The sequence below is a fragment of the Haliotis rubra genome, unplaced genomic scaffold (assembly GCF_003918875.1).
Source record: "Haliotis rubra isolate DU_JTF1 unplaced genomic scaffold, ASM391887v1 Scf120, whole genome shotgun sequence".
NCBI lineage: Eukaryota > Metazoa > Mollusca > Gastropoda > Lepetellida > Haliotidae > Haliotis > Haliotis rubra.
Window position 1 is genome coordinate 1,668,174 of NW_025765115.1, and position 10,533 is coordinate 1,678,706.

At 37.8% G+C, this 10,533-nt stretch overlaps 1 protein-coding gene across 3 annotated transcripts in view; it reads left to right on the forward strand.

Moving 5' to 3' along the window:
* The window catches only part of LOC124263438, a 55,375-nt gene that overhangs the window by 36,908 nt on the left and 7,934 nt on the right, over positions 1-10,533 (forward strand). For 2 of the 3 annotated variants that reach the window (XM_046698090.1, XM_046698096.1), the window contains exons 6-11: positions 3,127-3,195; positions 5,560-5,672; positions 6,184-6,265; positions 7,776-7,943; positions 9,798-9,884; positions 10,406-10,500. In XM_046698090.1, the coding sequence (XP_046554046.1) occupies positions 3,127-3,195; positions 5,560-5,672; positions 6,184-6,265; positions 7,776-7,943; positions 9,798-9,884; positions 10,406-10,500 (614 nt within the window). The remainder of the gene's footprint in view (positions 1-3,126; positions 3,196-5,559; positions 5,673-6,183; positions 6,266-7,775; positions 7,944-9,797; positions 9,885-10,405; positions 10,501-10,533) is intronic. The other variant, XM_046698084.1, reaches the window with a different exon arrangement.

The window sequence follows — 10,533 nt, forward strand, 5'->3', positions numbered from 1 at the left end:
AAAGAATCTGCTAATAATGCAAAATATATGGATGTAGACACTGCTGTTACCTTTGAGATAAAGAATCTGCTAATAATGCAAAATATATGGATGTAGACACTACTGTTACCTTTGAGATAAAGAATCTGCTAATAATGCTAATAATGCAAAATATATGGATGTAGACACTGCTGTTATCTTTGAGATAAGGAATCTGCTAATAATGCAAACTATATGATTGTAGACACTACTGTTACCTTTGAGATAAAGAATCTGCTAATAATGCAAAATATATGATTGTAGACACTACTGTTACCTTTGAGATAAAGAATCTGCTAATAATGCAAAATATATGGTTGTAGACACTACTGTTACCTTTGAGATAAGGAATCTGCTAATAATGCAAAATATCTGATTGTAGACACTACTGTTACCTTTGAGATAAAGAATCTGCTAATAATGCAAAATATATGGTTGTAGACACTACTGTTACCTTTGAGATAAAGAATCTGCTAATAATGCAAAATATATGATTGTAGACACTACTGTTACCTTTGAGATAAAGAATCTGCTAATAATGCAAAATATATGGTTGTAGACACTACTGTTACCTTTGAGATAAAGAATCTGCTAATAATGCAAAATATCTGGTTGTAGACACTACTGTTACCTTTGAGATAAAGAATCTGCTAATAATGCAAAATATATGGTTGTAGACACTACTGTTACCTTTGAGATAAGGAATCTGCTAATAATGCAAAATATCTGATTGTAGACACTACTGTTACCTTTGAGATAAGAGAATCTGCTAATAATGCAAAATATATGGTTGTAGACACTACTGTTACCTTTGAGATAAGGAATCTGCTAATAATGCAAAATATCTGATTGTAGACACTACTGTTACCTTTGAGATAAAGAATCTGCTAATAATGCTAAATATATGGTTGTAGACACTACTGTTACCTTTGAGATAAAGAATCTGCTAATAATGCAAAATATATGGTTGTAGACACTACTGTTACCTTTGAGATAAAGAATCTGCTAATAATGCAAAATATATGGTTGTAGACACTACTGTTACCTTTGAGATAAAGAATCTGCTAATAATGCAAAATATATGGTTGTAGACACTACTGTTACCTTTGAGATAAAAGAATCTGCTAATAATGCAAAATATATGGTTGTAGACACTGCTGTTATCTTTGAGATAAAGAATCTGCTAATAATGCAAAATATCTGATTGTAGACACTACTGTTACCTTTGAGATAAAGAATCTGCTAATAATGCAAAATATATGGTTGTAGACACTACTGTTACCTTTGAGATAAAGAATCTGCTAATAATGCAAAATATATGGTTGTAGACACTGCTGTTACCTTTGAGATAAAGAATCTGCTAATAATGCAAAATATATGGTTGTAGACACTGCTGTTATCTTTGAGATGAAGATCTGCTAATAATGCAAAATATATGGTTGTAGACACTACTGTTACCTTTGAGATAAAGAATCTGCTAATAATGCAAAATATCTGATTGTAGACACTACTGTTACTTTTGAGATAAAGAATCTGCTAATAATGCAAAATATATGGATGTAGACACTGCTGTTATCTTTGAGATAAAGAATCTGCTAATAATGCAAAATATCTGATTGTAGACACTACTGTTACCTTTGAGATAAGGAATCTGCTTATAATGCAAAATATATGGATGTAGACACTGCTGTTATCTTTGAGATGAAGAACATGCTAATAATGCAAAATATATGGTTGTAGACACTGCTGTTACCTTTGAGATAAAGAATCTGCTAATAATGCAAAATATATGGTCCTAGACACTGCTGTTACCTTTGAGATAAGAAATCTGCTAATAATGCAAAATATCTGATTGTAGACACTACTGTTACCTTTGCGATAAGGAATTTGCTAATAATGCTAAATATATGGTTGTAGACACTGCTGTTACCTTTGAGATAAAGAACTGCTAATTATCTTTGAGATACTGCTGTTACCTTTGAGATAAAGAATGCTAATAATGCTAAATATATGGTTGTAGACACTACTGTTACCTTTGAGATAAGGAATCTGCTTATAATGCAAAATATCTGATTGTAGACACTACTTTTACCTTTGAGATAAGGAATCTGCTAATAATGCAAAATATCTGATTGTAGACACCACTGTTACCTTTGAGATAAAGAATCTGCTAATAATGCTAAATATATGGTTGTAGACACTGCTGTTACCTTTGAGATAAGGAATCTGCTAATACTGCAAAATATATGGTTGTAGACACTACTGTTACCTTTGAGATAAAGAATCAGCTAATAGTGCTAAATATATGGTTGTAGACACTGCTGTTATCTTTGAGATAAAGAATCAGCTAATAATGCTAAATATATGGTTGTAGACACTGCTGTTACCTTTGAGATAAGGAATCTGCTAATACTGCAAAATATATGGTTGTAGACACTACTGTTACCTTTGAGATAAAGAATCAGCTAATAGTGCTAAATATATGGTTGTAGACACTACTGTTACCTTTGAGATAAGGAATCTGCTTATAATGCAAAATATCTGATTGTAGACACTACTTTTACCTTTGAGATAAGGAATCTGCTAATAATGCTAAATATATGGTTGTAGACACTACTGTTACCTTTGAGATGAAGAACATGCTAATAATGCAAAATATATGGTTGTAGACACTACTGTTACCTTTGAGATAAAGAACATACTAATGTTGCTAAATATGTGGTTGTAGACACTACTTTTACCTTTGTGATAAAGTCGTCTGGTAATATTTTTACAGTTTTGATTTCATGTATTCGTTTGTCTAGAAAAGAAATTCTAGATGTAGTGTCCAAATTGTCCAGCCCTATGCTGTGTCTCATTGTCTGTAAAGCGGTTAAAATGCAAGCAACCACATGGGCATATACGGGTATAATATTGATGATAATGTGTCAACATTGTAACATCGATAAGAATTGACTGTTGAATTTGCACCTCATGTACTGAAAATGTAAGAGGTATCTGCTTTGAATTTGAATTCAATTCGTAACAATTCGTGTTTTCGTTTCACATATCAAAATTAGTTACAACTTACATAAACATTATAAATAACAATATTACAATATGTTCCAGTTTGACCAGTACATCACACGGTTCAAGGTAGCGGCCAAGAACGGAGATACGTACCATCGAGTATCAGTGGTAAGGGCACATGAAACTATTAAAGGCAAAACATATTTGCGTCATAGTTTTAAAGAACTTGAATGGATCCACTGTTGTATCAACACTGGGGCCAGTCTGTTTCAAGCAGAACTGCAAAAGGTGAGTGAGTTTGGTTTTATGCCGCACTCAGCAATATTCCAGCTATATGGCGGCGGTGTGTAAATAATCGAGTCTGGACCACACATTCCAGTGATCAACAGCATGAGCATCGGTCTGTGTCAACCAAGCCAGCGAGCCTGGCCACCCGATCCCGTTAGTCGCCTCTTACGACAAGCATGAGTCACTGAAGATCAATTTCTTACACACCTGTGGGTGAGAAACCCATGTGAGAAAACTGGTATCACACATATGTGTGAGATCGATTTCTAATCCCGTCATTGGCTACTCCATGGTGATGACCTAGGGTCAGGGTATGACGGACTACTTTCCTGATTAAAATTCATTGATAAGTTACTCGTGCTTCAATCGAACAGAAACCTGTTACTCGTGCAAAAAATACCCCTTTACACCTACCTGTTATTTTCGCGATTGCAACATAAACATGTATTTATAAAATGAGTCACAAGTAGAATAAATATAACACAAATCTATTTATTTTCTAATTCCTTTTATTAAAACTTTTGATTTCTAGTCATGAATTCAAAATAGCTCCAACAATCAGTGATACCTGTGTAAACAATTATGTGAAAATCACCGTTAGAGATAAAGCCCTTCATTCCCTTCGAATATTCAAAATGTACAACACTGGTACTTTTACTGGAGAGATGCGACAAGTGTCATGTGTCGTCTTGCAAAAATACCTGACACGATAACGTCAGTGCCTGTCCATAGTGAGATCGATTTGCCTCGTTGTTTCTTTGATGCATTGATGAAGATGACATTTTTCACTGATACACATGATGAAGACCCACTTCCAGATCCGAGATACTATGTGATTCCAATGTTATCAAATTCACTCATGACAATCTGAACCAAAACACACTCGTTGAAACAATGTACAACATGGTACGTTTTGCAAGGCTTCATGAGTGCAAATGGCGGCACACGTCCTTTCTATTCAATCGAACTTGTACAGGAACGGTTGATCTACACATAAGTCATTGCTGAAGATATTCCTCCTACGCATGATAATGAAAAGTTTATGTCTTGATAACTTACAGGATGTAATCAACTCACATTTCATACTGAAAACTCCGTAAATTCCATTACATTCCAAGTGGCAGTTTCTGGCTCGGGAAAACGAGAAGGATGTGGCGAAGAAGAGTAGTCCCCCATTGACAGTGAACGTAACCTCAGCAATGTCACATTCAAGCACACTTGGTGCACCTAATGACACACACTCAGTAGTTTTGGCTCCGGTCGATGGGAGAACATTGAACTTAAACTGGTACACAAGTACCAGTCCCCAATGTGCAGAGATATCCAAAACAATCTTTCGATGACAACCACCAAGCGATAACGATGACGTCACTCGCTCAAATATTTTACGCTTGCAAGAATTAGAATCATCCACATTTGCACGGTAACATCATTGTTTTAGAGGGTTTAATTAATTTTCTGTGATCTTATCTAGTTATCATTATCACTATTGCCTTGATGATGCGAAGAGGTGGCAGAAACTTTTTTGTGGAGGGTCACTATGGGGAGGAGTAGTGATTAGGAAGCCAAGTGACGTCACTCATTTATAAACGTTGTGTTGTGTATTATTGCGCACCTACGATGAGAAAACATGAAATTTGAATCTATTCGACCATAAAATGGTGCGATTTAATGGTGTGTAAGAAACAGATTACTGTACTCGTGTCTGTCAGATACCATTTATCTTACAACTCGTTGTTTCAAAACGTATTTAACTCTCTTTCGCTCGTTAAATACGTTTTGAAACAACTCGTTGTAAGATAAATGGTATCTGACAGACACTCGTTTAGTAATCTCTATATTCTAACCCGGATCTTCACAGGTCTGCAAATGCCATATCCGAATACATGTCTTGATATCGGAAGGATGCAACAAAACATCATTACTTGTGTTTGATTTCACATATCTATTAAAATATCATTTTTGAGCAACTTGTCCTAAGATTTTGAACTATGATAATAATTATTGTCTAGGCATTGGTATAGTTTACACTGGATTACAATTTTTTTAAATACAGTATGCAGACGTGAATCAAAAGACCATTTTGAGTTTAATTTTTAATGAATTTTAACTTTAAAATTTTATGTGTTGTAACATGAGAAGAATCATAATTTCAAATTGTAGACAAAGGAAAGTAACAAACGGCGGTAGTGACTTCAGTGATCTGTCCCTGATCAAATGCTTGATGCATCTCTTGACTTCCAGGACAAAATCCCAGGACAAATTGAGCAGCTGCTGGTGACGAAGCCAGAGACATCAGTCTTCTACAAGCCATTCACCACTGACCTCGACAAGCTGACCATCTCTACCAGTGACAAGTATGTGAAAGAAAGCAAAGAGATAATTAAAGAGTTTGATTAAACAGTTTTATGTTGTATGAAGTCCTGTAGTGAGTGAGTGAATTTAGTTTTACGCCGCACTCAGCAATATTCCAGCTATATGGCGGCGGTCTGTGAATAATCCAGTCTGGATCAGACAATCCAGTGATCAACAGCATGAGCATCGATCTACGCAATTGGGATTCGATGACATGTGTCAACCAAGTCAGCGAGCCTGACCACCCGATCTGTTAGGCGCCTCTTACGACAAGCATGGGTTACTGAAGATCAAGTCTAACCCGGATCTTCACGGGTTGGACAGTATTGATAGAAAATTCGATTTGCTTTGATTTAGGAGGGAAAATGTCATCATGAAGCTGTGGGTGGGAGGAGTATTGGGTGTGGGGTGTCATAAAATAACAGGATACACTGTCCTCCGACTTGTGTTACAACAGCACACTGTGCTGGAGACACTCCGTCCATCATGCATAGTCTGTCTATATATTTCCAGGACAGACATACGCACACGTGGTCGACAGGCTGTGATCAATCTGCTGGATGCGTTCAGGGAACTCAAGGAGTACATTGAACAGGTACCCGCTGGATTGGATTGAATTGAGTGATGATATAAAAAACTGATATAAACTGATATAACATGGTTGACAACTAATATACAGGCAATGCTCTATCTTTAGTTTCCGCATGTTATATTCATTTGGAAAGTAGGTTTTACAGGTCTCTTTAGCAATATTTCAGCAATTTCCCGGCAGGGGGCTCCACACATTGTACCCATTTGGGAATTGAACCCGAGCTGTCGGCATGACTGGAAAATTCTTTAACCGTTAGTCTACCCCATCAACCCTCTATAATACAGGGACGATGGGTCCCTGGTGGTTAAAGCACTGCTCGCCACGCCTATGGCCTGGTTTCGATTCCCCAAATGGGTACAATGCGTGAAGCACATATCTATATGCCCCGCGATATTGGTTGAACATTGCTATAAGCTGCGTAATACTATACTCACTCATTCTTTATTACAGTGACTGTTTATGTGAGTATTTTTTTAATATTCGTTGGTTTCATGTGGAAATGGTCTAATTCTTAGGGATCCTATACGCGAATATACACCAAATATTCCAATGGTCTTCGGTAACAATAACTAACGACAGACGATGTGGAAGCATTTAGCAGCCACGCCCTTCAGATTCCTGGGTCGTGTGTAGGATAATGATAGTACAAGACTTGGTTCACCTTTTCGTGAACACCTTGTGGTATCAATGATTTTCATATCCTTTTAACCGCTATTTTTCTTTTCCGGCGTAATGTAATCATAGTCGGTAGATAATCGGGTCTGGTTATTCTTTGGCAGCGACGTGTTGTATATTAAGATCCAAAGTTCATGACGCTTAATATCCTTTGTTTGTCCGAACAAAGAGACGCCTGTTACGGGGATTACTTTGGTAGGTTGGCGAAACGCTGAAGAGCTGCTGCAACCGTTGTCACTCATTGACACCTTCTGACGTCATTCATTGCCAGCTCCAACTTCACTCATTCACACCTTCCGACTGAGAGAAAGTTGCTGCTGTGAGCCGTGTGTCACGTCCTATTACATGACTACATCAGGTCATTAACCCCGTTACGCCGACTGACGTCACTCATTGACACCTACTGACGTCATCCATTTTACACTTACTGACGTCATCCATTCACACCTACTGACGGCACGTGTTCCCACCTACTGATATCACTAATTCACACCTATTTGCGGAACTCATTCACACTTACTGATTGACAAATGGGCAAATGTGACAACTTTGCGCCTCGTGCAACGTTCTGTTTCACGATTTCAGCCTCCGGACATCAACAAAGTACATGTAAGTTGTAACACCTACCGACGTCATTCATTTACAACTACTGACCTCACTCACCTTTGCTTTCAAAATGGACGCCATTGTATGACTGACACCTGTTCCAAGTATTATTGTGTCAAGTGACATCACTACCTTATGACGTCACTCATTCTGACGTCTTTTCATCACACCTACTGACTGGCAGGTGCTCCAAGACCAGCTGCTGCGAGTCACGTATATTGTTCTGTTGCAGGACTACATGTCCCAGACACGCACCACGTACGGTGTGTTGGGGCTGCCTAAAGGAATCGACTTGTACAGGGCCTGCCTAAAGTGGCACATCTCCGTGGATCTCACCCCAGAGGAAGTACATGAGAAGGGCAGGGAGGAAGTGGCGCGGATCAGCTCAGAGATACAGATAGTAGGATAATGATAACCATTATTAATAAAGTTAATTATTTCAAGGGGATGCTCTCTGAACAACCACTGTATCCATTTAAAATTGGCACAGATTATTTTTTTCAATGAATGGCTCTAGAACGACCATTATATCCAGCTTACATGCAGTGTGTTGAGAAGAACAGCAGCCCAACGCAGTCTTTCGTTTGAGGGAAGTCGGCTGGCCTGAAAAGTGAAACAAAAGTCTTGCTTTCTGCTCTTCAGATCCACTCACTTCCCTTCAAGACCGCCAATGCTTGATTCTGTATCAAAATATAAATATGAAATGTAGATTATGCAATGAATGTAATGACTCCAACACTTTGTCAGTGGATGGGCAGCGCTGGCAGAAACATAGTGTCTTAATCAACCTGATAGCTTGGTCCAATCCTTCGTTTTCCCGTGTTCGCCGTTATTGTGGTTTTAACACAAAGGTCCATCCATGGTACGACCCAGAACATGTAGAGAGGGCGTCCTGGAAAATTATATTATATGATATCTAGGAACAGGGTCCCGATCCACAAAGGGTTCGTAGGGCTACGACATTCACAAGCTAATGGCAGATTATAGAGTTACGACAGGACCCTTGCCTATAAACAGCCTGTGACGCATCCAGGCCAACAAACCTGATCGTGTCGTTTTTCAATAATCCAGAGAAATAATTGAATTCAATTCTCTTTCTGTTTTGACAATAATGTGATCGACAAGATTCAGGAGAAAAATGGCAAGGACGCCTGCCTCGCTAACGAAAATGTTTTGGTTTCGAGCAAATGCTGGACGTACATTTTACTCGGCAGCACTTTCTCATTCGCTGTCTGGGCTGGGGGACCAAATGAGCCCGCGGGTTCAACAAATGGAAATCGGAAATCTGGTAGTCTAGATCACGTACTTTGTGTACCCCTCTAAATTGGCACGGCTCCCACGACCGAAAGCTATGAATACACAATGCCATTTAGAAAGTGGTCAGATACAAATTAATATAATAATATAATATGAGTTAATATTAGCAATTATAAAAAAGGTCTGAGAATGTCAAGTCATTTGATTGTTCTGTAAAATTAGGAATTAAATTTATGAACTACCATCAAATATTGTGACATTTAAAACAATAAAGAACATATTAACAAAACAGCTAATTTTACCATGATACACATACATTTTTCAATACATAAATTGATTTGAATACTCAATGCCATTTAGAAAAACGTCAAATGGAACACATGTTATATTTGGGATTACACTTTCTCCGAAAAGTACAGATTCTAGTTCTTTTGCTGGGTCGAGTCCCACACGTTCACTCAGAGGGTTAGAGTCAGCCGTCTAACCCACTCAGCGACTGCGGCTTCTGCACATTTCTGAGAAAGTGTAACCCAAAATATAACATGTGTTACATTTGACCACTTTCTAACTGTTATTGGTTATTCATAGCTTTCAGTGCAAATTTACACTGGGGTGCACAAACTCCTTCGTCTAGACTACCAGTTGTCCGACTTAAATTTTTTGTGGAATCCGCACTGGCTGAGTGGGTTAGACGGCTGTCTTCGTGTGCTGGCGATTAAGTGCCTGACTCTGAGTGAGGGTGTGGTTCGAATCCCGGATGGGACTCAACCCAACAAAACTACAAGAATCTGAGAAAGTGTAATCCAACATATAACATGTGTTGCATAAATTCTAAAATCTGTTTCATTATATTGATGATGTATGTATGATTTTTTCATTTTTTGTTGAATATAGATCCTCAATGTTAAATTAATCATATCATCAGTAACGTTAAACAGACTGTCATCATTTCTCCAAACTGAATATAAAACTACCTCAATGAATTAACTACTTTTAGATAATGCGGAAAAGAAATTATACTGGGACCGTGGCGGAATTCTACAAACAGTTGAAAGAGCAACCCCAGTTTCATCTGAACAGTGCCGTAAGTTGGGGGTGATTCATGAAGAGCAATAGATAAACAGTACCTCGAATCTTTATAACTCTCCATGTGTTGTAGCGTTATGAGATATGATACACATATAAATATAGTTTGTATTATCAAAGTTTCATAATCGCTGTATGTGGAGGAAAGGGACAAGCAGACAACATACAATATGTGACGATTATGTATATACTTGTGAATTCACAACTATTTATAACTAAAAGGATTACATTTCTTCATTCTAGTGAATCAGTTATCTTTCTGTTGTAAACACCTCCTTTCTATTTGGCTATTAGGTAACTGAAGAGTTTGTGCGTTCGTGTATATAAACATATGTGGTGGTTCGAATTCTCAAACGGGTTTATGTTAATCCAATACAAAGTTCGAACGCTTATGTCAAGGTCAAGATTATTCTCATTCACATACATTTCTCGTACGTTGAATGCTTTTGATGTTGAAGTGGTATGAAGGACGAATGATTGGAAATTATAATGAGGTAATTCCCGTTTGCACCATTCCAGGAAGAACTCCTGAAGGAGTACCGACATATGGTCTATGAGAGAATATATCCACAGCTGTCGAGAGCGTTTAAGAATATACCAAACCTCAACGTCAGGTAAGAAACTGTTTCCATGGCCCTTCAGTGCAA